Genomic DNA, 11,797 nt, shown 5'->3' with positions numbered 1-11,797 from the left:
TTTAATGATTTCAAAAACTTCTTTTGGCTTGCTTGTACTCAGTTGAATATTGTATTTGAAATGTTAAAAGGACATTTAGTATTGGAGCAGTGATGAAAAATTTTGATTTACTAAAATTATCTATACATCTAATAATTTAGTGGATAAACAGTAACCACGAAATATCCGAAGATTTTTTACATCGCAAGAAAATAATATTCATTCTTATTTGCATTCTTATAGACAAGATAATTGAATGAAATAGAGAATGGTACAGCATTTTGTAATCTCTGTTTATTGATATTCATTCATCAAAGAAACATTGTTTAGTTTAATTTCCATCCAGAGAAAGATGAGTACGTGGCATACACATAAATACTTGAATAGTCGGACTCAAGCCAGACTTGATCATGTTTGTGCAGAATAATGGTGACGGTGGCACCACATTGTTGATAACCAGACGAGCAGCGCGCTTGGTGATACGTAGAGCCGTTTTTCACCAGTTTGGTATGACCTTTATAGCTTGTGTGGGTAGCAATGCTCCAAGAGAAGACATACAGGCCATTAGAAGGGGCAGTGAATCGGTAATTACCGCTGTTGTAAGCATGTCCGTAGTTGGCTTTGACAGTGGTGAATGGTATAGTGGTCCCAGAACTATAGGTTGTGGTACTTGATGTAACGGCTGTGAATGCTATGCGATGTCTATGGCCATGGTAACCATGGTCATGGTGACCTGTAATCAACCATATAAACTTCATTGTTTAACAAAGAAACAGCTCTTTGTGTATGTTTCTATCATTTCATCTTTCGGTTCAGTTTTTTTTAACTGAGACATTTTTTGTGCATTCAGTTTTTTTTAACTGAGACATTTTTTGTGCATGCAATCTTTTTATTAAAACAGAATAAAAAAGTACGTGTTTTTCTCTCTCTCCCATTATATATATATATATATATATATATATATATATATATATATATATATATATATATATATATATATATATATATATATATATGAAAAAAAGCAACGCTAATTGTAAATTGTTGGCACTTTCCTTCCATTTCTTCAGACGTTTTCTGTCGTATAAGTCGACTTTTCTGACTGTTAGTCATATTTATTACCGGAATATATATATATATATATATATATATATATATATATATATATATATATATATATATATATATATATATATATATATATATATATATATATATATATATATATATATATATATAATCTGGTGTTCAGGATCACGTCTAGTTGACAGGCATGGATTATATGCTTAACGTAGAGCTTTATCTGGACCCATGCTTATCTATGAGGTATTTAATATTTAGTACTGTTCACCGGAATAAGTAAACATGGTAAAGACCAACATTTATTATATACCCTCCTGTATTTAATAAACATGAACTATTATGATAAAGGAACAACTTTAAAGCTTGAGCTTTTCACCCAAACCCTACCCCGAAAAAGAGAGTTCTCACAAGAAATCTTTATAAATCATAAAAGAGAAATCTATCAGGTTTTGTACATATTTTTAATGAAGATGTATTTATCTAGTGTACATTCATATTTGGCATAATTGTCAAATGAAATCTGAATGAATAATAATAAAAAAAAATTACGGATCATCAGATATATAGCTTATCACTATATTTTTTTTTGCATTTTGATATCAAAATAAGTATGCTTTTTTTTCATTTTCTGAAGTGATTCTTTTAATACTAAGCATGATTGACAACATTAAACTTTTGCAGTTCAGATAAATCCAATAAGTTAAAACAAATCAGAATACAAACTATAGAGTAAACTAAAACAATGGTTAAAGGTGATTCCCAAATATATTTTTCATATTTAAAAGTTCTTAAGATATTTTTTTTTATCTATAGGTTCTGAAACCGATATTTTTGAAACGGAAATATGAAAAGAAAAAATACTAAGACGTTACCATCATAGCTGTTTTAAAGATATTAATAAGATGTGAACGCAAACTGATTAAAGTTGTGTACTCATTGTACATAATTATATAGACAAGTCAATTTTGGACATGCTGCATACGTTTCTCGTAAACATAATCATAGAAACAAGCGAAAGGTAAAAATCATGTTTTGTGCTCTGCTTTATCATAGTCTAACTGTAGCGACACTAATGAACAAAAAACATTCGAGTTACCTAAGAGAATTAAATTCTTTGAGGAATCTCGTTGGTCTAATACACGAAAAATAAAAGGTTTTAATAACAAATGTGTATTGTTGAATGGTTAACTACAATTTAAGTGCGTAAAAGTAAACGCCCATATCATTTCGTCTCCTCAAATTTCTGGAAAGTCTTCATTCGTGAACTTACAATAATCCCATTTTTCATGAATTTAGGATGAATCTCAAAAACGTGACGCATTTCTACGTTTTGTAATCGAAATCAGAAGAGAAAATTTGCTGATGTGATTGGCTCAGTTTGTTTAACTATTGACAAGGTTTAAAATTGGAACAGAGTAAGAAGGCTGCCTATTTTATTTCCAATCAAAAATTAGTATTTTATCTTTTATTTTGGTCATCATTTGTTTAAACTGAATTCTTCAATCTTTTTTACTGTATTTTTAAAATAAAAACAATTCTAATGTGTAATTTGTATTATTTCATTCATTATTATGTTTATGTCCAGAATCGCTTTTTATATACGATTTTTTGTTTTTACAAAATTCGTCTATATAATTTTTTATTAAAAGTTTATCAAAAGTTGCGAATACATTGTATCTGGGTACAACATTGCTTGTTTTTGATCTTTTTCATTACTATGATTAAACTTTCATGTACATCTTTTTTCTATTTAAAATTGACATTTTATATTTGAGAAATATAAATCCCCAAGAATCCTTATATATACAGGAAAACATCTTGAATGATGTTTAATATGTGTATTTATGTACATGTATATAAAGGAATTTATGTGATCTAAATACTTATAGTTTAGGTATTATATAGTTTTCTACTATGTTACATTTAATTAGTCATATTTGTACAGTATGAGGATTTAAAGGGTCTTTTGGGGTTTTTATACTCATACCGGTAAGAGCATTTTCAGGCTATTAGCCTGATCCTAAATATTTCAATTTTGGCTCCAAATTAGCTTGCATCGGAAGTTTTGACAGGTGTTGTTCTTTTTTGTGAGTATCTAAATTTTTTGGGGACATGCAGAATACAATTTTGTTTCTCGGACATTCATTCATCGTGCGCTTGCATAGGTTTTTGAATCACTCAGTGAATTTTAGACCTAACTTAGGACTTAACCGTGAACACGTTGTGTACAGAGGTTATTCGGGTTGCACGATTGATAGACTTTCTCAGAGAGGTATCCGGGAGGTGGATAAGTTTAAACCAGCTTTAGTGTGTTTGCAAATAGGCTCTAACAATCTCTGCAGTATTGATGTAGAAGTACATGATTTAGTTGATAAAATAGTTGACTTTACAGAGATGCTTCGAGGTCGGGGAGTGCGCAGAGTTTGCGTATACCAAATCCTGCACAGGAAGCCTCCCACTAAACCAGGTAGATTTGCTGTTGACTCAGAGTGGTTCAATTCTAGGGTAGATTTAGTTAACAGGCTTTTGGATGAGAGGCTAGGAAGAGATTTTTTGTCAGGAGTCAGATTCTGGCGCCATGCTGGCTTTTGGTCACCTGAAAATAAAGCTATGTTTTTTGTGAGGATGGTGTGCATTTGAATGAGACTCAGGGCTACCCTAAGTATTACAACAGTGTCAGAGCATCAGTGGTTTCAGGACTTAATAGCCTATAGCTTCATTAGCTTGTGGAAAATGAAAGCTCAGTGTTTAGTGCTGGAGAAAAATAGTATATAAAATGTCACAAACATAAAGGGTTCAAATATATAAGTTTAGATTCACAGTTGATATTCGCAGTTTGTTCTAGTACGACATACACTGAACATAGGTATTATACCAAGTAGGGTTAAATTGTAATGACTTTAATCATATTGTTCATGTTGTTGATACAAAATATTTACTATCGTTTGGACTCAGGTGTTGCGCATGGTCCATTGCTATAGGCTTGAGTGTAGGTTAGTTGTTTTGGCCAATATCTGTATGTACTAATATATGATGGACGGTTTAGCTCCTATACTATTGGGTGTTATATGGTGATATCCCCCATGGTTGGACTATGATACTTGGTAAACCAAATAGCCCCTAGTTTGTTGGGTGCTATGTTATGTAATATCCGGTATGCTTGGATCATATGGTAGCCGTTTAGCCCCTATATGGTTGGGTGCTATGTTTTCATATCCAGTCTGGTTGGATTATGATATACATGTGTATGGCTTACCAAAGAGCCCCTATATGGTTGGGTGCTATGTTGTTATGTCCAGCATGCTTGGATCTTCTGGTAACCATTTAGCCCCCTTATGGTTGGGTGCTATGTTGTCATGTCCAGTACGGTTGGATTATGATATATGGCTTACCAAGGAGCCCCTTTATGGTTTAGGTGCAACGTTGTAATATCTGATGTAGTTGGATTATGTTTGGCGGTTTACCTATGATGTTATATCCAGTGTGGTGGTGTTACGATATGTTTACTTATTGGTCACTATATGGCTTAGTGATCAGTTATCATATCCAGTGTGACTAGTCTATGAGGTGTTTAGATAATTAGCTTCTACATGGTTGAGTGTTAGGTGGTTACCTTAATGTGGGGTGAGTTATACATACTTTGCATGCATATTGAGTTTGCAGTACAAGTTTGGTTAGCTTTGTGAACAAAGATGTTTAGATAGGTTTAAATTTTGAGTTCTTTTATGGTAAGCTGCTAGGTCTACATGTATGGTATAGTTGTAGGTTATCAATTTCTAAAAGTTTGGTTTAATATATATGTTTGGTAACCATTATTTTGAATCATGGGATATGTGTTTAATAGCATATTTGGTTTAGCATATTTGTGCGTTGGATTGTAGGTCAGAAACTTGTGGTTAACGGAGCCAAGGTACATGTACTTGCCATTACTTTTGTACTTACATTACATTTTTCAATGGTTTAAGTCATTACTGAATGACATAAAATTTTTGATGTATTATAAATTTAGGTTTGATGGTGTGATTCCAATTGTTAAAAGGCATGAATAGGCACAAATAAATCCAAAAATTTTAATCTCTGTTCACACATTGGAAGGACTCACTGGGGTTTAGGATAAAGTTCAAGTTGGGTTTTAGATCCTGTAGGAATTTACTGTTATTGATAAGGCAATGTATCAAGAATAAGGGTTGGTTACATTAAGTCATAGAAAACTTCAGCTGTAGGGTACAGTTTTTTACAGCATGATGCCTAGACCAAAAGTTGGTGTGAAAAGAAAAAGAGCTGGTTCGGCGGAAAGAAAAGGAGCAAAGTCCAAAAAAGATCAGAGCTCTGATCATCAGGAGGAAACATTGGTAGAGAGAGTAACACAGGCGGTGTTGGAAGCATTAGAGGACAGAGCTGTCCCCGCCATTCCAGACAGGAGCGAGTCCCCCCAGAGTTTGGATGGTGAGTCTGATTCAGAGATTACATTTAAAGAGATAGAAAGGTCAAATGATGAGTATGCTTCCAGTGAGGCAATAGATACTTTTACTTGGTCAACCCCTATTTCGGCTATGGTTCCTCAGAAGTTGAAACAGAAAATATGGGAGGATCAGTTTATTGATCTCGCGGTACTGCTCCCTAATAACTTGGTTCCTGGTCCAGAGAGTAGCAACTATACATTTAAACTCGAGAAGAATGACAACATATCGGTAGTACCAAAAAAGGCCAAACAGTCTATTAACTCCATTTTTCAATGGAAGACAGCTTTCTTGCGCTTTGTTGCCATATATGCTGAGAAATTTCCAAATGCAACACCAAATCTCATAAAACATGCAGAGACAGTACGTGACATGGCTGCATCGGGAAATGTGTCATGGAGTTCATGCTGCAGGCCCAGAGATCCAGACAAGAAAACAAGCAGTCCTTTCGTTCCTTTCGTACAAGGCCTGGACAAAGATCAGCTTTTACAAACCAATTACCAAGAGGTATCTGCTGGTCTTACAATAGAGAGGGAGGTTGCAAGCTTGAGCGCTGCAAATTTCAGCACATCTGTACAGAATGTAAGAAAAACCACCCTAAAACAAAATGCAGAACCCAAGCAGTCGTTAAGAACCAAAGTGTCAACTCCTCTTTGGGAACAACAAAACAACAATGAAATTGTAACCCCAGTAAGACCCGAAGTTTTGAAGTATTTTTTAAAGGGCTATGATACTGCTATGGCAGATTATCTGGTGGCAGGTTTTACTTACGGGTTTGAATTGCATTATGAGGGACCAAGACAATTCAGGTCATCTAAAAATCTTTTGTCGGCTTTGCAGAACCCTGTTATTGTGAACAAAAAACTACAAAAAGAGCTCGAGGCTCACAGAATAGTGGGACCTTTTGTTACACTCCCTTTTGATAATCTCCAAATTTCCCCTATTGGTATTGTGCCAAAAAAAGAAGAGGGTCAGTTTAGGATCATACACCATTTATCTTTTCCTGAAAACAGTTCTATTAATGATTTTATACCAGAAGTGTTTACAAAAGTCCATTATGCTACTCTTGATGATGCTATGAATATTATTGTTTCATTGGGTAAGGGTTGCCTGATTGCCAAAACTGACATTGAATCAGCTTTTCGCATCGTACCGGTTTGCAGAGAGGATCATGAATTACTGGGTTTTCAGTGGGATGGTTGCTTTTACTTTGATAAATGCTTACCCATGGGTTGCGCTAGTTCTTGTTCTATTTTTGAGAAATTTTCCTCAGGACTAGAATGGATTGGTAGGGTAAAGGGTCACATTCCACACATAGTACATGTTTTGGATGATTTCTTATTTATCGGTCCACCTGGATCAAAAATTTGTAATCAGAGTTTGTTAGTTTTCAGACTTATTTGTGAGAGCTTAGGTGTTTATTTAAAGGAGGAAAAGACATTTCAGGCAAATACAAATTTAGTGTTCTTGGGTATTGAGATTGACACTGTGGCGATGGAGATTAGGCTTCCTGAGGACAAATTGGTTAAGCTACAAAAAGCGATAGATGCAGTGAAATACAAACGCAAAGTTTGCCTAAGAGAACTTCAGTCTTTAATAGGACTGCTTAATTTTGCATGTCTTGTGATTATACCAGGACGCACTTTCTTAAGACGACTTATAGACCTTACTAAAGGTATTGCAAAGCCACATCATCACAAGGATCTTACTAAAGAGAGTAGGCAAGATTTAGCGGCTTGGTCATTATTCATCAATCATTTCAATGGGAAATCCATATTGTTTAAACACATTTGGAAGACATCAGAGCAGTTACATTTATATACTGACGCTGCTGGCTCTTGGGGTTTTGGAGCTGTGTTTGGAAGAAAATGGTTCTATGGAGCTTGGCCAGAGAGTATGAAAGAATATAATATTACTCTGAAAGAATTATTTCCAATTGTTGTAGCTGTGGAAGTATGGGGCCGCGTTTTGCAGAATTCATGTGTGATTTTCCATTCTGATAATGCTGCAGTGGTCAACATAGTAAATGCACAGACATCAAAGGATTCGAAAATCATGATTTGGGTTAGAAGACTAGTGTTGGCACTTATGAAGTACAATATATTGTTTTCTGCAGAACACATTCCAGGTTTGTTCAATACTCTACCTGATTTACTTTCACGGTTACAGGTCAAAAAATTTCTGGAGGTGTCATTGGACAGCGAGGACGAACCAACAGCCATACCAAGCCACCTTTTGCAGCTATCCAAAACACAGCTGTTACCTTGATTGAGGCAGCTTTAGCCCCTAATACAAAGATTGTCTACAAGCAGGCCCTAAATTGTTTTCAGACATTCATGCAAAGTTATTACAATACATGCAGTATTAAGGATGTTTCTCTCGAACACATTATTAGTTTCGTTTCCTATCTATTTAGTATAGGCAAAGCACCAAGCTCGATAACAACATACTTGGCAGCGCTGGCATATTATTTTAAAATGTCTAATATTCCAGACTTTTCAAATCATTTCTTGATAAAGAAAATGTTAAGTGGGGCAAAGCGTCTGGCCAGCTCTCCTGATGTGAGGCAGCCTATTACTCTGGATATCCTTGAAAACCTTTTAGTAGCCGTGCCTCATGTAGCCAATTCTAGTTACCAAAGATGTTTGTTCATGGCTATGTTTATAATAGCATTTTATGCTTTCCTCCGAGTAGGAGAAATCACAGTTCGCTCCCATTCTAACCCAAACTTGCTGCTTTTGAGTAATGTATCCTTCAGGACAATAGCCAAAGCAAGTTGTATGATCATAACAATGACCAACTTCAAGCATAATCTGGGGAAAAATCCTGTGCATCTGGAAATCAAACCTCAGCCAATCCGCAAATTTTGTCCTGTGCAAATCATGAAGAATTATCTCAAAGTGAGAGGTGTGAAGGATGGACCTCTGTTTTGCTATGGCTCTGGAAGGCCTATATCCCGTTCAGAATTCTGCAAGGTGCTGAAATCGGCTCTGAAGTTCTCAAAGTTGGACAGTCATAAATTCAAAGCACACAGTTTCAGAATAGGAGCAGCAACTCAGGCTCACCTGCAGGGCTTCTCAGATTCACAAATAAGAGTTATGGGAAGATGGCACTCCGAGTCATTTCAGAGATATATCAGGGTGTCCTTGTTTCCAACATTGTAGTTTCTATATCACAATAATGTTCTGGGATATTTGTTTTTTAGGGTCCAGTAATAATGGATAACTGGCTGAGGCGGTATCCATTATTACTGGCTAAGTATTTGAGTCTTTTTAACATTCAGGTGTCTGTATGAGGTTTAAATCTCATATTGTCAGGTTTGCTGTTTTACAAGATTAACACATATACAATGTAGGATATTTGTCATATAGGGTCTACTGATAATGGATAACTGACTGAGGCAGTATCCATTATCGGTGGCTCTTTATTTTCATGATGTTGAAATCTTGCAATTTCCTTTTGTTTTATTAGAGTAAAGTGGGAAGAAGTACATTGTATTGAAGTAATAGATGTTTACAATATAGGGCATGAGACCCTAAGTGTTGCGAGTTGATGATTTATCATCTTGATAGTTTATATACTTTTCAGGTTTTATTTTAACAAGTCTTATGACAAAGATTTATCATGTTCCAGGTTTAATTTTAATATTAAGGGGCGACTATATGGGATTAAGTTGTAAGATGTGTAACGGGTGTTACAAGGTATTTAACATCAAGATGTAGGTGTGTTCACGTGTTTTTAATTTTGTTTCTTTGGCAAGAAATGTGTGAAGAATATTTTTCAGTAGAACAATTGTTTACCTCCAGCTTTTAAAAGGGCTGACATACTTCATGATCAATTAATTAGCATTGCTTGGGAGGTGACTAACTGAGGTGGCACCTAAGGTTGTCAAAGGAAGTGTACATGGATGTTTACATGTTTAGATATATAGACATTTAGGGGCTTGTTTTGCATTGTTACAGCAATTGTTTCAGTTTAAACATGTACATTTTACATTTGGATGCATTCCAAATATGTCTTAGTTAATAAACTTTATGATTATTGAAATGGGTTATCTAGGGCAATAACAATGTATTTCATTTCACAGTGAGCATGCATGTCAAAATTAACACGTTATTGCATCTCTTTTGCTGTAAATTTAGTTAACCACTGTTCTTAATGTTCTTAGGAAATATTTTCATAAGTTGGGATAGACTAATTTCTACTTTAAATTTTGATTCTCTACTATAATCTTTACTGTTAAACGAAGCACATTTTTGGGTGGGGCGAGGGACACTTCTCATGCAGTTCAGTGTTCCTCTTGTGGGTTATTTTTTTGGCCCCACCTTCTGCTGCATTGTTGATAATTTACTAAATGTATGCAGTCTCACATTTTCATTCTTATATTCAGTATAACTTCATCTGGCATTTTTAATAAATGCTCTTCACACAAGCCATAGTTTTTCTTTATCAAAGTAGCAGCAGAACAGAGCTGCAAATGTGCTTCAGGTTATATTCAACAGTAATAGTAATGTAGGGTTTACCAGGATTTAAGAGCACATAAGTGTATTTATGTACATGTATATAAAGGAATTTATGTGATCTAAATACTTATAGTTTAGGTATTATATAGTTTTCTACTATGTTACATTTAATTAGTCATATTTGTACAGTATGAGGATTTAAAGGGTCTTTTGGGGTTTTTATACTCATACCGGTAAGAGCATTTTCAGGCTATTAGCCTGATCCTAAATATTTCAATTTTGGCTCCAAATTAGCTTGCATCGGAAGTTTTGCCCACCTCCACCCCTTCTATCCTCCATACTAAATATTATTATTATTTTTGTTTGATTGGTATGGATAACTTCCTTTTGTAAAAGGTGTGGGTTATTTTTTGGGCCCCACCTTCTGCTGCATTGTTGATAATTTACTAAATGTATGCAGTCTCACATTTTCATTCTTATATTCAGTATAACTTCATCTGCCATTTTTAATAAATGCTCTTCACACAAGCCATAGTTTTTCTTTATCAAGGTAGCAGCAGAACAGAGCTGCAAATGTGCTTCAGGTTATATTCAACAGTAATAGTAATGTAGGGTTTACCAGGATTTAAGAGCACATAAGGGTATATAATAAAATAGAACATACTAGTAAGCATACCCCCGTCTTCTGAAGAAACCATCGCAAGACCTTGATAAAGTGCTTCAGCCTGTTTTGACAAAACGGACATCATGCCCTTACCATAGTAATAATGGGACGATGCCATGCCAAAGGTCAGACACATCACCACACAAACAAGCGTTATGGTCTTCATTTTGAAAATTCTATCAGATATATAAAGAATTACATTTTTTTAAAGACGTTTCCGAGTTTTATCATTTAAATGCATAAAAAAAATCTTATTTGTTGCCGTTTACCTTACAAATCACCTTACCTTGTTTTCCTTTGAAGTTGGGTTACTGAAAATGCATATCTTCTGGCATATATATATTGTTTCCTAATTGATCGCTCAGCAGATGTGATATAATTTTAAATTTCAAAGATAGGGTAACAATTCAAAAGGGTTTATCGATATATCATATAGAAAAACCGCATGTTGCATTCTTGTATAAAAGACTTTACTAAGGTGGTGGCTTGTAGAATTGTTTCGATATATCAAATTTTTGTTGTCAGCTTGTTTGTTTAAACGATTGATGACATGATATTTCACGCCTTGGTAACAGTTTTGCTCGACATAAATTGCTTCTTTAATTTCTTTTGTTTAGATTCTATACGAGGTGCATATGCAAGTTGTATAAGTATTAATCATCCAATAAAGTCTAAAATTTCCTGATGACTGACATGATCAATGCATATTTTTGTGAGTTAGTAATTGTTACTTTGTCACTGGTTTTATTTTAAAATTGAACATTTATATACAGTTGTTATAAAATTTTACTGTGCATCTTATCAACAAATTCCTTAAAGACCTTCGTATCTTATCCCATCTTGCAACTATCACACAAAAATGAAATTGAATGAGAGTTTTTACTTAGTCGTACTCGGGTATGCTTGGGGCACACTTTAAAGAAAAGGATCAGGACGGTGCAATGTAAAATTATTACTGGATACTTTTTTCTTGCTTTGTTTGATTACATCAACATAAAGAAATCCTCTATAAGACATTTAATTTCCATGATCATTTTCTTTCCGTGCAAGGGATATATTTTGATAGGGATTACCCCCTGTTTTTCTGACATTATGAATGTTCAGTTCATTACAATTTTAGATTTCTGAATTAAAAGTAATTTAGTTGT

General features: G+C 34.5%; 1 protein-coding gene and 1 long non-coding RNA gene across 3 annotated transcripts; one reads left to right on the top strand and one right to left on the bottom strand.

The window, feature by feature from the left end:
• Window positions 1–253: 253 nt before the first annotated feature.
• LOC117691043 (uncharacterized) lies at window positions 254–10,983 on the bottom strand. The gene is made up of 3 exons (XR_010709669.1): window positions 10,936–10,983; window positions 10,662–10,825; window positions 254–712 (listed from the first exon to the last, which is right to left on the bottom strand). It is a non-coding gene; the product is annotated as an uncharacterized lncRNA (long non-coding RNA).
• On the top strand, window positions 2,900–9,181 carry LOC117692636 (uncharacterized). 2 transcript variants are annotated; one of them, XM_066071506.1, is made up of 3 exons: window positions 2,900–3,149; window positions 5,303–5,508; window positions 7,692–9,181. In XM_066071506.1, exons 2-3 carry the CDS (start codon window positions 5,304–5,306, stop codon window positions 8,684–8,686), a joined length of 1,200 nt encoding a protein of 399 aa, XP_065927578.1. In that variant the 5' UTR covers window positions 2,900–3,149; window position 5,303; the 3' UTR covers window positions 8,687–9,181. The 2 variants fall into 2 exon arrangements, with proteins under 2 accessions (XP_065927578.1, XP_065927577.1); XM_066071505.1 differs by having other exon boundaries at window positions 2,900–5,508.
• Window positions 10,984–11,797: the final 814 nt, after the last annotated feature.

The sequence above is a fragment of the Magallana gigas genome, chromosome 9, assembly GCF_963853765.1.
Source record: "Magallana gigas chromosome 9, xbMagGiga1.1, whole genome shotgun sequence".
Taxonomy (NCBI): domain Eukaryota; kingdom Metazoa; phylum Mollusca; class Bivalvia; order Ostreida; family Ostreidae; genus Magallana; species Magallana gigas.
The sequence above is the reverse complement of the archived record's forward strand: the minus strand, read 5'-3'. Positions and strand labels throughout refer to the sequence as shown.

Coding starts and splice junctions, on each gene's coding strand:
- LOC117692636 (XM_066071506.1), top strand. CDS start 5,304: ATGATGCCTAGACCAAAAGTTGGTGTGAAAAGAAAAAGAGCTGGTTCG. Junction 5,509..7,691: donor GTCCCCCCAGAGTTTGGATG/GTGAGTCTGATT, acceptor TCACGGTTACAG/GTCAAAAAATTTCTGGAGGT.